The sequence below is a fragment of the Dipodomys merriami genome, unplaced genomic scaffold (genome assembly GCF_024711535.1).
Source record: "Dipodomys merriami isolate MVZ:Mamm:240054 unplaced genomic scaffold, mDipMer1.0.p SCAF_7, whole genome shotgun sequence".
NCBI classification, from domain to species: Eukaryota; Metazoa; Chordata; class Mammalia; order Rodentia; family Heteromyidae; genus Dipodomys; species Dipodomys merriami.
Window position 1 is genome coordinate 40,246,882 of NW_027206290.1, and position 16,004 is coordinate 40,262,885.

The window sequence follows — 16,004 nt, forward strand, 5'->3', positions numbered from 1 at the left end:
GATGGAGACTTGTGTCCCAAATCCCAGACCTGTAAGTCATGACACAATTACTGGCGTGAGGTAGGGGGTGTGGTGGTGTTACCATTGGGCATTGTAACGATAAAGAATGAGTTTTGGCGGTTCCCAAGATAGCTCTGGAAAGGCGAGGGTGGACAGACAGCGGATAGCCTGATGGTCTCCGGTGATGTCCGGGGAATCAGTCTTCAGTTTTGGCACGAATCCCTGCCATCATGAGATGAATTACTTAAATATCTTGAAATTCATGATGCAAAGAGAGATTAAATCCATATCCTGTTTGTACTTGCTGGATTTATGCCTCAGAGCATTAGATGAATAATTCCCCATTAATATTTTCTAGTTCTTTTGTGCTGGAATTGGGGCTCCCCGCCCCCGCCCTTCCTCAGCCTTTGCAGTTGAGGCTAGGGGATGTAGCACGTCAGCCACACCTCCTGTAGGAGGCCAGAGGAACCAGCCCTGTCACAACTTGCAGCTTTAGCCTCATCCTGCTTTAAGGTACCTGGCTTGTGGTACGTCATTAAGACAGCAGGGAAAAACATAGGAGACATTGCTGTTTCTCATGGACACAAGGTAGGCTCTCTAGGGACTCTGATTCTCTGACAGCACTATTGTAAGGAGGAGAAAACAGACATATAACAGAGCGAGGAGAGAGAATTCAGCTATGTCCCATCTGGCCACATGCTAAAGAGATTGGTGAGACTGTCTAATTTCACTCTTCATTGGGGGAAAATAGTTTTGATTAAGGATGTTATTAAGATCAGGATGGTGGGCTCATTATTTGTTTCAGAGAATTACATTTTCCCCAGTTTGAATTTATTTATTTTTTTGTCGGTCATGGGGTTTGAATGCTGGGCCTGAGTGTTGTCCCTCAGCTCTTCAGCTTAAGGTTAACGCTCTACCATTTGAGCCATAGCACCATTTCCAGTTTTCCGAGTGGTTTATTGAAGGTATGAGGTCACACGGACTTTCCTGCCCTGGCTGGATTTAAACCATGATCCTCAGATCTCAGCCTCCTGAGTAGGATTGCAGGCATGAGCCACCAGGGCTTGGCTATTTTATTTTTTTTGTTAATTGCAGGGTTTGAACTCTGGGCCTCCCACATCTCTTCAGCTCAAGGTGAACACTCTACCACTTGAGCCACAGCTCCAAGCCCTCATGGATGCAAGGCAAACACTCTACCACTGAGCCACCTTCCCAGCCCCTCAGTTTGAATTCTAATTGAGTAAATAGGAATAGATTTCACCTACAAAAACTTCACTGTAATCCTCAATAGTTTTTAATAATAAAAAAGGAGTCTTAGGTCCAAAAAGTTTGGAAACCACTGGCTTAACTGCATCTCCAAGTCCAGAGGGGATACCTCGGAGTTCACGTATGTGCTGCTGCTATGTGGAGAGTAAGGTTACCTTTGATCAGCACAACTAAGACAGCGTGTGAGCCGTGACCCTTAGATCTGAGGCAGCCCAGCAGACCAATCAGACTCATCTCCAATAAAGCAGCCAAAAGTGGGAAATGGATCTGTGGCTCAGGTTGTAGAGTACAGGCTTTGCACACAAAAATAAGTGAGAGCAAGGTCCTGAGTTCAAACTCCAGTACCAGCACATACATGTATGTACACATTAAAAATAAACTTAATCACAAAATGTGGGTTTGCTTCTTGCATTTAGTTTCTGGCCTGTTTCTTCTAAACTAGGAAATGGAAAATTTGCTAAAATCTGTCTTAAGTAGAAGATTAGTTTTGCTATAAATAAATGTGTTTCTAGAAATATACAATGCAATAGTACACAATATATAACATGAAGATTGATTTTACTATGTAAGATATATATTTAACATTACATAGAATTATATATACCTAGTTATAAATTATATAGTTAACATGTTATTTATAATGAACATATATAGAGAAAGAGCAACTTGCTGTTACTGAAAGCCGATATTTTCATTTATTCAGAGTGAGTCATTTTAGATTTGAGTGGTTGACAGATTACCATCTATGACTTACTGGGTCTACTGTTGAGAAACCTTCCGAGACATGAACACTCCAAGTGCAGAAGAAGAAATCGTGGAAGTCTTTTGGACCATGGGATTTTTTTTTCCCCTGGGAAAATCCTTTTGGTGATTATCATAGTTACTGCTGGTTAAAACTGGTGAGATCCTCATTAAGGACTATGATTTTCCTGACTAAATGACTTGTAGATACAAAATCCAGGTAACATTTTTTTGTTTAGTTTTTTGCCAGTTGTGGGGCTTGAACTCTGGGCTTGGGCACTGTTGCTCAGCTTGAAGAGCTCAAGACTAGCTCAGCTCAAGACTAGCGCTCTACCATTTGAGCCACAGTGGTTTATTGGAGGTAAGAGTCTCATGGACTTTACTGCCTGGGCTGGCTTTGAACCCTGATCCTCAGATCTCAGCCTTTCGAGTAGCTAGGATTACAGGCATAAGCCGTTGGCTCCCAGCCCCAGGTAACATTTTAAACTCAAGAGTTTTCATGGTTAGCAACCTTGCTGGGTAACTTCGTGTGTCCAACAGGATGCTACCTGCATGGAGTCTGGGGTCTCAGGATGTACAGAGATGTCTTGGGATGCCTTTTGGGGGTTTCTCTTCTTTGTACCTCTGTCCTTTCTGCAGCAAGCCACCACCATGCCTTTGCCTACCTGACAGTGTCTTATCAGCAAGGGAAGAGTAAGATGATCATAAGTGCATCTTTTAGCATAAATTCAAGAGGATTCTCTGGCCAAGACCCGTAATTCAGTGGTGGGTGGATCAGAATGTTTCCTAGGTGGCGGGGCTTTGCTTCATCCCCAGAGGGAAATAGTTCTCAGGCTAGTTCCTATGTTTCTGTGGAATGTGTCATGCTGGGTGCTGGTGGCTCATACTTATAATCTTAGGAGGCTGGATCTTAAGGTGGAGGTTCATGACCAGCCTGGGCACAAATGTCTTAGGAGATTCATCTGCAATAAACCAGCAAAAAGCTGGAATTGGAGCTATGGCTCAAGTGGTAGAGTGCTAGCCTTCAATGTGAAAAGCCATGCAAGATTGTAAGGCCCAGGGGCTGGCAAGGTGGCTCAGTGGTTGAGTGCTTGCCTTGCATGCATGAGGCCCTGGGTTCAATTCCTCAGCACCACATAAGCTGAAAAGGCTGGAAGTGGCCCTGTGGCTCAAGCGGTAGAGCGCTTGCCTTGAGCTGAATTGCTGAGAGACAGTGGCCAGGCCCAGAGTTCAAGCCCAACAACTAACAGGCCGTGGGTTCAAATCCCAGTACATGCAAAAAATAAAAACAACATTACTTTTTAAAAAATACATAAAGGTCACACTATTTTATACTTTTCCCTTCTTAACACTGGCAACCCCTCCATCCCTACATTGTTCTGACCCTTGTTATATTTCACTTTGTGCGCTGTCTCCTCACTTGAGTATAAGCTATGTAAAGGTAGAGCTTTGTCTTTTGTTAATTGCTTTATCCCTACTTCCTAAAACAAAGGGTACTGGTTATACTTTATGCCCATCCTGGGACTTGAATTCAGGGCCTCAGTCTCATTTGACTTTTTTACTCAAGACTGGTGCTCTCCCACATGAGCCACAGCCCCACAACCTGCTTTATTTTGCTGGTTAATTAAAGAAAAATCTCTTCAAACCTGACTGGCTTGGAGCCAGTATCCTAAGATCTCAGCCTCCTGAGTAACTAGGATTGTAGGAAGAACCACTGTTGCCTGTGGAGATGAGAGTTTTCAATGACTAAGATATTCCGATTGCCTGATCTCCCCGTAGCTAGCTTACAGTACAGCATTGATAACTGCCTGACTTTTAGTTGCTATTAATGTGCTAGGAGCCAGGTATCTTTTAGATACAGCTAGATGCTTTTAAATACTGAATAAAGACATGGACTTTGTCCTGTGCGATTTAAGTCTCAGATTTTGGAGGCTGTCCCGCTTCTGATTGCTTGGACTGAACCTGAAAGGATATTTGCTTCCACAGGCAGGAGCAGGACATGGTGCTCCGTCATAATTTCAATATTGTGAGAGATGTGGGCGGTTCCTTTGGCTCCTTCCTCCCCTATGGCCGTGGCGAAGAGCTCCACCTTCAGCTCTGCCTGCAAACCAGCCGCCACCTGTGAGACAGAAGGCAGAGTTACAGTCAGAGCTAGGTGAGTTCAAATCCTGGGTTTTCACAGTAATTTGGGAAGTCACTTCAGCTTCCTTGTACCTAAGCTTGGCATTAAGAAATGGGAAGCACTGTGGCAGAATGATTTCCTAGGTTCGGTACAATCCCGTGCAGTAAGTGGAAACCCACTAGAAACTGTGGAAGGATGTTGTGCTCTGGTCTGCAAGTCATCCCAAAGGCCGCGCCCCTGTGTGTGCAGTCAGGACCGGGTGTGGGCGCTGGGAGGAGGGCCCAGCTGAGAGGAAGGATCGTCATTTAGGAGTGTGTCTGGCCCTCTGTCTGCTTCCTGTGTGGAGAGGCTGGCTGTGTCGTGTGCTCCCGCTCTGGTGTTCTGCCTCCTGGCCCCACGGGCAGAAGCAGGAAGTCACATGTTCAGGCACTAAACCCTGAGTCTGAGCCAAAAACAGACCTTCCTTCTCTTTCAGTTGTCACCTCAGTACTTTGTCCCAGTGATGGGAAGCTACCAAGGGCACACAGGTGAACCAGGTGCTATTTGGGAAAGGCAGAGGGAAGCTAAGTGCCAGGGTGTAGAGGTGGCATGGAAGACAGGCGTTGGGAACACCCAGAGTGGTTGCTACTTCTTGATGGTCAGTAGTAACTTTCTCCTGGCAACCTTACAGATGAAGACCTACAACTACTTAAAGATAATACAATTGCAAAAATTAGTAAGATACTGTCAGCAGTAAGTTAGAATACATTATGTGTATGTATATATATTTATGAAGGTAAACGTCATCTAAAAATATAAATTTAATCTTAAAACAAATGACGAGTCAGGCGCCTGCGGCTCACACTTGTAATCCTAGCTACTCAGGAGGTTGACATCTGAGGATCGAGGTTCAAAGCCAGCCCACCCAGGCAGGAAAGTCTGTGAGACACTTTTGTTTTTTTTTGGGGGGGGGTGTCCAGTCATGGGGCCTGAACTCTGGGCCTGGGCGCTGTCCCTCAGCTCTTCAGCTCAAGGCTAGCGCTGTACCACTAGAACCATAGCGCCACTTCTAGCTTTTTTCTTTTTGCTTAGTGGTGCTCAGGAATTGAACCCAGGGCCTCATGCATGCAAGGCAAGTGCTCTACACTGAGCCACCTTCCCAGCCTGTCTGTGAGACTCTTATTTCCAATTAAATACCAGAAAACTGGAAGTGGTGCTGTGGCTCAAGTGGTAGAGTGCTCACCTTGAGCTGAAGCGCTGAGGGACAGTGCTCAGGCCCAGAGTGCAAGCTGCACGACCAACAAAACAAAACAAAAAAACAGGAGGAGGCCAGGAGAATCCTCTGGACTTCCTCACCCCACTCCTTGGTCTTCAGCATTTTTAACACAGGAGGTAGCAAGGGACAAAGCCGGCAAGTGGGGACAGAGTGCACGCGTACGCTAAGCTGTTGAGGTCTGGAAGGTGCACTGAGAGGTTCAAACAAGCAAAGAAAAAAACCTGATAATAAAACATAGCAAGGCACAGGCTTCTTGTCCTGGTCTGTGCAGAGAACCCTAGCCAACTATTACTATTGCCTTTGGGTAAGGGATGAGGGGGTTAAAAAACATACTTGGGAGCAGTTATGTGAAAAAAGAAAAACCATGAGAAATTAGCACATGGAAAGCAATTGGCTTTTTTCAGTATTTTATTTATATTCAGTTTTTTCAGTATTTTATAAATAATAAGATTTAAAAATGTTGTCCCCCCCCCCCCTTTTTAAAAATCAATGTTCAGGAAGAAATCAGATGCCCTGTCCTCCAAGCCCAACCATCACACAGGGCTGCCTGTGTAATAATGAAAAGTCCCCAAGGGAGCTGGACACCGCCACAGTGCAGCTTTGCTGGGGCTCTGAGCACATTCATTTAGCACTGGCAGCTAACCAAACCGAACACTGGTTAGATTTACATACAGAGAAGACTATACATTATATTTCTTATCAGAGCCCAAACCTACTGTCCAAAAGAGGAAAGGAAAATCAAAACCAATAACCATCTAGAGTGAGTTCAAAGAACACGTACTGAGTTTTTAATGCACAGGAAGGTTGATCCAACAGTTACTGCAGCTTTTGGCATGATCTTACTTTAGATTAAAATGAGATCTACTAACTTCCAAGAGCAGGGGAGGAAGGGTTTGATTTTGGGGGGATGGGGGGGGGTTGCTTTATATTGGAAAGATTCTGAAATCTTGACGCAGCCCAGTGATAAATGATTTCCAAGAGGCACCCTGAGTGCGTGGTTTTGGTGTCCACGTGCATGTTCTCCTTGCCATCTCTGCCGGCACACTGTTGAATTCTGAGGTCCAGGCCAGAGCCGAGCTGCACGCGGGGAAGAGCATGCCCTGAATGTGCCCTTGTTTGAAGATGAGGAAAGCCAAGGGTCATAGCGCTAACCACCAACTGCACTAAGCAACGGCGACCTGCACCGAGCCCCTTGTGTGGGTAAGAGAAGGCTTTGGCAGTGCTTTGAGACTGTCAGGCCAGGGAGCACGGTGGGCTCTCCCCAGACCAGTCACCCCTGCCGCTGCACCCCTGAGGCTCCCATCACTCCCGCCCAGGACGAGTAGTTGCTCTCTCCTGTGCTGGGGCTAGGGCTCCATCTTAGAGCCTTCTGCTCTTGCTCAGCTTTTTCCACTCAAGGCAAGCACAGTACCCTTAAGCCACAATTCTACTTCTAGCTTTTTGCTGGTTAATGGGAGATAAAAGGCTCATGGATTTTCCTGCTCTGGCTGGCTTTGGACTTTTATCCTCAGCTCTCTGAGTGGCTAGGGTTACAGGTGAACCTTTGGCACCTGGCCACAAAGTAACTTTCACATAGTTGTGTGAGACTGCGTGGAGGGCAGCTGAGTGGATGGAGCTGCAGCCAGCATCTTGGAGATACAAAGCCATGGTTCTTCTACCGAGTGGCAAACATCAAGCTGTATGTTTTATCAAAATCTTTTTTTGGGGGTGGGGGGAAAGTCAGTCATGGGGCACTCTAGGCCTAGGCACTGTCCCTCAGCAATTCAGCTCAAGGTGAGCGTTCTACCACTTGAGCCACAGCACCACTTTTGGTTTTCTGGTAGTTAATTGGAGATAAGAGTCTCACAGACTTTCTTGCCCGGGCTGGCTTTAAATCATGATCCTTAGATCTCAGCCTCCTGAGTAGCTAGGATGAAAGGCCTGAGCCACTGGTGCCTGGCTCAAAATCCTTTGCTTATGATAGTAGAAGTATTGTAATTCCACGTGGCTTAACCAGAGTGGTAGATTAACTTACACCCCCTCCACTGGAAGCACGCACACCTGTGCAAGCGAGCGCCCTCACATGCATACACACACACATGCACATGCACACATGCTGCACTTACTGGTCCGGGCTTGTAAGTCACTTTCAGTCCAGTGCTGGGTGGGGGCTGCTTCACTCTAAACCTACCAGGAAAAAAGATAGAAGTAAACTTGTGCCATCGTGAAAAACAGAAGCACTGAACACACTGAGATCTTCACAGAATTAGGAAGTTGCTCGTATTCACTACACTGGAACGAAGTCTGTACCTTCTGGAAAATCAGCCTTCCTGTTCAATTGAGAGACAAACTTAGGGCTTGTTTCATAACTGTCTTTCTGACGACCATTCTCATCAGCATGAAGATGACTGCGACCAATTTCAACCCTTTCCAGACAGGAAGTAGCTGGGGGGAGGGGCTCACACCCGCAATCCTAGCTACTACTTAGGAGGCTGAGGTCTGAGGATCACAGTTTGAAGCCAACCAGGACAGGAATATCCATGAGACTCTTATCTCCCCTGAGTGGAAAGGAAGGATGGAGATGAAGGCATGGTTAGGATCGAGCATGCACTTGCTTATGTCCATGTCCAGAGCCCCACCACGGAGCACGCATGGTACAGGATGCGGGCCAGAGGCTCACCTGCAGAAGTCCACGCCGATATTCTGGAGCTTTACTGTGGCAGCGTAGGTTTGTCCTTCTTTCAGCACTCCAAACTTCACCGATGGTGGCAGAAGATAGAACCCGAAAGGGGAGGCCTTGGCGTTGTTCTTGACGGCTGAGGCGATGGAGGATGTGTTCACTTTGCCCCCGACACAGTCATGGATCTTTGGGGAAGAACACATGAATAGAAACAACCATGCCTGTCATCCTAGCTCCTCCAAGGCCAAGGGTTGTGGAAGAGCCTGCCTGGTTCTGGGAATCAAGTCTATTCTTACCTTTCCAAGAGGCTTACTCTTGGTCTTGGAGCTCAGCAGGTAGTGGGGCAGCCTCACTTTTTCTTTCCTTGCTTGTCCTGCCACGTCCTGCAATAATGACTGGGTTGGGATTTTCCAGGTCTCAGAAGATTCCATTTCTGGTAGAGAAAAAGTTGAAATTATGTCACATGGATTTTTCTAAGATTTGAGGTTCTCCTGGAGTCTACAGGAATATTAAACAGTTTGGAAACATGGCTTCTTTGCTTTTAAAGGAATGAAGCCTTTTTTTAATCCTCATCTTATATATGTACATTTTGTAAGCGATTTTACTAGTATTACCCAAGACTGATCCTCACCGCAGCCCCGTGAGGTGAGCAGTGCAGATGCTGTTAAGTGCCACCTTTTTTGGGGTGTGTGTGTGTGAAGGAGGAGTAGTAATGGGATTTGAATTCAGGGCCCTGGCATGTGCTTGGCAAAACTTCCTACTTAAAATCTCCCTGTGATGTCTGAATAAAACTTTAAAAAAAATCCCACAAATTTCTGGTACATTATAGAATGTCATCCTGCCCTTCTCTCTCACCTAATTTTTTTTCTTTTCTGATATTATTGTTACATGTCTTTAAAACATTCTTTCTTGTCAGTACTGGGACTTGAGCTCAAGGTCTTGAGCTTTTACCTGGCTTATTACTCAAAGCTGATACTCTACTATTTGAGCCCACATCTGTTCCCAGCTCTGGCTGGTTCATTGAAGGGAAGTGTCTCACAGACTTTTCTGCCCAGCTTGAGATCTCACCCTCCTGAATAGTTAGGATTATAGGCGTGAACCACAAGCACCTGGCTCAGAGTGAAATTCTAAATTCACCCATATCTGTGGCAAAACTCCTGTTCTATAAGTAGCAGGGTATAAAATTAACCCTCAAAAATCAATGGCTTTTCTGTATGCCAACAATGAGAAAAGTGTGGCTGAAATTAGGAAAGCAACTCCATTCATTATAGCCCCTCAAAAAATAAAATACCTAGGAATTAACTTAACCAAAGAAGTGAAGGACCTCTATGATGAAACTTTAAAAACTTGAAAAAGGAAATCAAAACAGAACTTAGAAAGTGGCAAAAACTCCCATGCTCCTGGATTGGAAAGATCAACATCGTGAAAATGGCAATACTTCCCAAGGCTATCTACAAATTCAACGCAATACCTATCAAAATTCCAACCTCATTCTTCAAGGAAATAGAAGAGGCAATCCAAAAATTCATATGGAACAATAAAAGACCCTGAATAGCAAAAACGATCCTCAACAGAAGGAACAGTGCTGGAGGAATATCAATACCAAATTTCAAACTCTACTATAAAGCCATAGTAATCAAAACAGCTTGATACTGGCACAAGAACAGACTTCAGGACCAATGGAATAGAATTGAAAACCAGAAATGAACCTACAGACCTACAGCCATCTAATCTTCGATAAGGGAGCTAAAAAAATAGAATGGAAGAAAGACAGCCTCTTCAGTAAATGGTGCTGGCAAAATTGGTTAACTACTTGTAGAAAACTAAAGCTAGATCCTTATATATCACCCTGCACCTGAATCAACTCCAAATGGATCAAAGACCTCGTAGTCAAAGCAGATACTCTGAAAACATTACAGGATGGAATAGGAGAAACCCTAGGTCTTGTTGGCACAGGCCGAAATTTTCTTAATAGAGACCCAGAAACACAACAAATCAAAGAAAGGTTGGACAAATGGGATTGCATGAAATTGCAGAGCTTCTGCATGGCAAAGGACATAGCTAGCAAGATCAATAGAAAGCCCACGGATTAGGAGAAGATGTTCACTAGCCATACATGGGACAAGGGTCTCATATCTAAAATATACCTGAAACTCAAAAAATTAAATCCCCCAACAACAAATCTTCAAAGAAACAACTGCCCAATAAATAAGTGGGCTAAAGACTTAAAGAGAAACTTCTCTGAAGAGGAAAGAAGGATGACCAATAGACACATGAAGAAATGCTCAATTTCCCTAGCTATACAAGAAATGCAAATCAAAACAACATTGAGATACCACCTCACCCCAGTTAGAATGGCTAAAATCAAGAACTCTAATAACAACAGCTGCTGGAGGGGATGTGGACAGAAGGGACTTTACTGCATTGTTGGTGGGAGTGTAAACTTGTTCAACCACTTTGGAAAGCAGTATGGAGGTTCCTCAAAAGACTCCACATAGAGCTCCCCTATGACCCAGCAATCCCACTTTTGGTCATTTACCCAAATGTTCACAAACTAAAGCTACCAGCACGACTATGTTTATTGCAGCATTATTTACTATAGCTAAGATATGGAACCAACCCAGATGCCCCTCAGTAGATGAATGGATCAAGAAAATGTGGTATATATATATATATATACAATGGAATTCTATGCCTCCATCAGAAAGAATGACATTGCCCCATTTGTTAGGAAATGGAAAGGCTTGGAAAAAATTAAGTGAAGTAAGCCAAGCCCAAAGAAACATAGGTCCCATGGTTTCCCTTATTTGCAATATCTAGTATATGTCTGAGTCAAGCAAAAAGGTCAGATAAGTTGATGTTAGGGGAATGAAACCTAAGATATATATTCAAATGTTTTTTTTCTTTCATGCGATTTTGTTTCTAACACATTTATAAGATTATTTCTTTATTGCTTTGTATGTCCCTCCCGCACGATATAACCCCTGCTATCACTGTATTTGATGTCGGTATAATTTGTAGAGGGGAAGGGGAAAAACAAATCATTTAAATAGGGATACAGGCGGACCCATTGCAACAATGAGATGTACAAGTTGTTATGTTGAAAACAAACTTTACAACTTTGGTGTGGGGGGGGGGGAGGATGGGAAGGGATGGGAAGGGGAAACAAAGGAGGAGGCTACAATGCTTGATAAGAAATGTACTCATTATCTTGCCCATGTAATTGTAACCTCTCTGTATTTTCACAATAAAAAAAATTAGCAAATCTGAAAAAGGAAAAAAACCCAAAACCAACCAAGTCAAGGCCTTGTCATTCTCTGGATATCTTTGGAGTGACTGTGACATGCTGAGCCTTCCTTGCAAGTCTCCATAGATCCTGAGTCCTTTGGAGGTGTCCCATGACTGCCAACTGCACCCCAGCCCCGGCACCCCGGCACACCCCACAGTGTCATAGCAGAGGGGCGAGCTTGCCAGGCGGTACCTTCAGTGATTCTTGTAAGGTGGTCGTTTTCATCCTGGGTCGGAGACCTCTTGGTATCCTCTGAGATCATTGACGTGGGGATACTGTAAGTATTGAGGGATTCCTGTTCTGAGACTGTGGAGGAGCTGGACCCTACAAAACCCAAAACAGACATGGAAAAAAACACTAGTTTTGGATAATTATATGATGGTGGCTCTAAGTTGTGAGTGGGTGGAACGGTGTGCTGTGCAATGCACCGAGTCCTTCCTCACGCTGTACTGAGAGAGCTGAAGAAGAGGCCGGTTCCTCACAGTGCGGCCTTTAGCCAACGGGGGCCTGTCTTCAAGGTTCTTAATTCCTCAGGGCTGGCTGGGTCCTTGTGGTTCCTGTGACCAAATACTACAATTGTGGTATGTGAAGAGGTCAGGTGATCTACCTCTGTTTTTATATAGTAATAGTTACTGAGATATAACCATGTAACTATGAGATGTGTGTGTGTGCGTGTGTGCACGTGCATGTGTGCGCATGCCAGTACTGGGGCTTGAACTCAACTCAACTCAGCTTTTCTTTCTTTCTTTTTTTTTTTTTGTCCATCGTTGGGCTTGAACTCTGGGCCTGGGCACTGTCCCTCAGCAATTCAGCTCAAGACGAGTGCTTTACCACTTTAACCACAGTGCTACTTCCTTAGCTTTTTTACTTATGGCTGGCACTCAACCACTTGAGCCACAGCTCTACTTCTGGCTTTTAGCTGGTTAATTAAAGATAAGGCCCTCATGAACTTTTCTACATGGGTTGGGCCTCAAAGCACGATCCTCAGATCTCAGGCTTTTGAGTAGCTAGAATTACAGGCGTGAGTCACCGGCACTGGGCTTTTTTGTAATGTAACTCAGCCAGTCCTGTACTATGCAGGTGTCAGTGTATTCTGTTTTCACCTGTTGCTAAGACAGACAGCTGCTTGACCTGTTGCCTCCTCTAGGCTCCTGCCAGGCTTTCCTGGGTCAGGTGGGGTTGAGAGGAATGAGAACCACACACAGGTATTACCTGAGTGAAGCTCAAATATATCTGGACTGATCGATTCCCTTGTCTTTTCTTCTTTCTTGGTGATAGGAGGCAGGTTTTTGGAAAGCTTGTTCAGATAATTATACTTAAAGGAAAAAAGCATAAAACTTATTTTAGACTCATGTGGCTGAAAAGACAACTGCCACAAATGTCACACCACTGTGCCACGCTGAAAGCCTGTCTTTAAGGCTCTGAAAAATAGAGTTCTCTAACTTTCTGAATTGAAATGTGCTTTTGTTCATTTGGACATAATTTCCTGTGAGTTCTTCTTGGGCAGCCTCTGGCGTGCATGGCATCCTTTTGTGTATGTGTGTATACATGCATGTGTGCGGGCAGTGGGGCTTGAATGCAGGGTCTCATGCTCCCTCTTAGTTTTTGTGCTCAAGGCTGGTGCTCTACCACTTGAGCCACACCTCTGCTTCTGGCTTTTGGCTGGTAAATTGGAGATAAGAATCACAGGGATCTGTCTGCCTGGGTGAGCTTCAAACCAAAATCCTCAGATCTCAGCCTCCTGAGTTGAATGGTGTTCTTAACACAAAAATATTCCCTTTGCCTCCAGGTTCCTGAGAACAGGCAATGAGGAAAGGCTGAGAGTGTCTGAGGTCTAGGCAAGAGTGCTGCAGGAGAGTGTTCTATCTCCAGGGGCTACCTGTGGGCGTGGCAGTTCTAACACAGACCTCAAGCTGGGCTTGATTGCTGACAATCGTGATAGGGACGAGTGCAAAGAAGACCTTAAAATACATGGGAGAGGATAAAAGATGTTTATAACAGAAAATGTGGAGGGGTCGTGATCATAATATACTGGTAGAGGAGGACATGGCATTAAATACCCCTAATCATATTCCTATGAGAATATGGGTTTGAAAGTTAGTTATGGGTTAATCATGAGGTTGAAACCTTAAAGATTTAAACATCTGGAAAGTTAGGTTACAAATTATACAACATATCAACTTTAATAAAGAAGTTAAGGTCGATTATTACCTGAGACTTGTATAATAGTCCCAAATCAGCTGTGAAGTAGGGATCTATGGTTTTCTCCTTAATTTCCCTTAGGTATTTTTTAGTTTTCTCAATTTCACTCCTAGTTGATATTTCCATAATAATGAAAAAAGAGACACAAGACATTAAAAATGTTATTTGCTTATGTAGTAGCTCTAAATTCCACAGAAAAATCAATGCAATTGTTGACAGTGTAACAGGTAAGAATAAATGCTTTATACTTTTTTGTTTGTTGTTCAACTATTTGAGTTCATTTTCTACTTATGAAACGGAATCACATACGCTGATTTGAAAATCTGACTGTGATATAAGACTGAAAATCATAATATCTTGATATATTTTGATTTTTATTTCAGTCATTCATGATAAATGACCAAAGGGATGTTTTTACAATGTCTGAACCTTTGAAGGTCTTCTGTTCTCTAACGTTTAAATGAAAGCTAGAATGTACTTGTTTTCGTAATTTCACTTGGAGTGGTAACAGACACCCAAACCTGAGAAATGGTTATAAAGTAAAATATAAGTTATCATTGTAGTGCTCTCTTTGTAATGCCAGAATCCTTCAGGAAGGCAATAGGCAGCCTAAGACCAGTGAGGTATGGGTTGAAGTCACTGGATGCAACATAGTCCCACTTTTAGAGCCAAAATATCAAATCTGAGCTAAGTGCTCATGCCCCACAACTGACAAAATAAATAAATAAAATAGTCACGTGCTGGTGGCTCACACCTGTACTCTTAGCTACTCAGGAGGTTGAGATCTGAGGATCATGGTTCATAGCCAGCCTGGGCAGAAAAGTCTATGAGACTCTTATCTCCCCCATTTACCACCCAAAAGCTGGAAGTAGAGCTGTGGCTCACATGGTAGAGGGCCAGCCTTGAGTGCAAAAGCCAAGGAAGAGTGACCAGACCCTGAATTCAAGCCCCAGAACCAGCACACATGAAAAATACAACAAGTTTCAAATAGGCCAAATTACCTATTCCAAACAATACCACTACCCAAGCATGGCATGTTCTCTATACCTACTAGGAAGCCAGTGGGCCGTACTGAGAGTTGAAAGAAGCTTTAGTTATTTAGTGGTTCGATCTTTCCCACGATTTTATACACAAGAAATCTGCAATCCCAGAGATAGCTTTGCTGGAGGTGAAATAACCCACCAGCACACTACAGTCTATTAGTAACCAAACCATAGTTGACTGGAGATACTTTCCCTTGAATATGAGTACCCCTGTTCAGGATGGCCTGACCTGAAGCAGGACCTGAAGATGGACCAGGCATCTCATTTCAACAACCCCCGGGGCCACCTGTCATCCCAGCTGCTCAGGAGGCTGAGGTCTGAGGATCGAGGTTTGAAGCCAGCCTGGGCTGGAAAATCTGTGAGACTTTTATTTCCAAATTACCAGCAAATAGTCAGAAGTGGAGCTGTGGCTCTAGTTGTAGAGGGACAAGCCTTGAGTGAAAAGCTAAGGGACAGCACCTAGGCTCTAAGTGAAAAGCTAAGGGACAGCACCTAGGCTCTGAGTTCAAACCCTAGTAGCAGTGTATGCAAGTGTGTGTGTGTGCGCACGCACGCGCGCGCACACACACACACACACACACACACACACACACACGAGAGCAATGTTGTAGAGGCCAGGAGCCTTACAATAGGACTTTATAGCCCACCAACTCTAAGAGTCTATGACTCTGGCTCCTCATATTGTAGAATTGCCTCTGTTTGCCAGGTGATGGTGGCTCACACCTGTCATCCTACCTTCAGGAGGCAGAAATCTGAAGATCGCAGTTCAAAGCCAGCCCAGGCAGGAAAGTCCAGAAGACTCTTATCACCAATGAACCACCAGAAAACCAGAAGTGGTGCTTTGGCTCAAGTAGTAGAGCACTAGCCTTGAGCTGAAGAGCTGAGGGACAGCGCCCAGGCTGAGTTCAAGCCCCATGACCGACAAAATAATAATAATAATAATAATTACCTCTGTTTTTCTAGTTTTTCTCTCCAGTGCTTTCCTGATTCTGTGTTCCTATGGGAGAAGAAAAGACAGGATGTGCAAATTCAGGAATGAGGCTCTCAAGTGTGAGATAGACTGTGAGCACGGGAGAGAAGGGCGGGGAAGTCGGTGAATTCGGAGCTGGGTGTCACTTGTCACGACCCTCCCATCTCTCCCTTCATCACCGTATAACTGTCACTAATTAAAACGTAATTGTGGATGAGCTTACCTCCATTTCTTTTCAAAAAAATCTTTCGTAAATGTTTCTGACGGACATGGTGGAACAGAAGTCAGTGATTTCTTGTATAAATCAGCTAGGTGGGCTGCAACTTGAAAATGCATGCATTGAATATTTATTCTAATTTCTTTACAGCCTAATACAAAATCAGATCACAGTTACTCCACTGAAATATTTTGAAGAAACTATAATTGCCAGGCACCAGTGGCTCATGCCTGTCATCCT

General features: G+C 44.3%; 1 protein-coding gene across 8 annotated transcripts in view; it reads right to left on the bottom strand.

Annotated features, from left to right (window-relative positions):
* Spag17 (sperm associated antigen 17) overlaps nucleotides 1-16,004 on the bottom strand; it is a 127,926-nt gene that overhangs the window by 5,695 nt on the left and 106,227 nt on the right. For 3 of the 8 annotated variants that reach the window (XM_070006446.1, XM_070006447.1, XM_070006443.1), the window contains 10 exons: nucleotides 15,771-15,870; nucleotides 15,527-15,574; nucleotides 13,544-13,643; nucleotides 12,545-12,647; nucleotides 11,525-11,656; nucleotides 8,340-8,476; nucleotides 8,044-8,228; nucleotides 7,490-7,550; nucleotides 3,982-4,126; nucleotides 2,021-2,165 (listed from right to left, as the gene is read on the bottom strand). In XM_070006446.1, the coding sequence (XP_069862547.1) occupies nucleotides 2,026-2,165; nucleotides 3,982-4,126; nucleotides 7,490-7,550; nucleotides 8,044-8,228; nucleotides 8,340-8,476; nucleotides 11,525-11,656; nucleotides 12,545-12,647; nucleotides 13,544-13,643; nucleotides 15,527-15,574; nucleotides 15,771-15,870 (1,151 nt within the window). In that variant the 3' untranslated portion in view covers nucleotides 2,021-2,025. Of the gene's footprint in view, nucleotides 1-142; nucleotides 223-2,020; nucleotides 2,166-3,981; nucleotides 4,127-7,489; nucleotides 7,551-7,673; nucleotides 7,922-8,043; nucleotides 8,229-8,339; nucleotides 8,477-11,524; nucleotides 11,657-11,814; nucleotides 11,890-12,544; nucleotides 12,648-13,543; nucleotides 13,644-15,526; nucleotides 15,575-15,770; nucleotides 15,871-16,004 lie in introns of those variants that run through there. The other 5 variants (XM_070006444.1, XM_070006445.1, XR_011368688.1 and 2 more) reach the window with 5 other exon arrangements.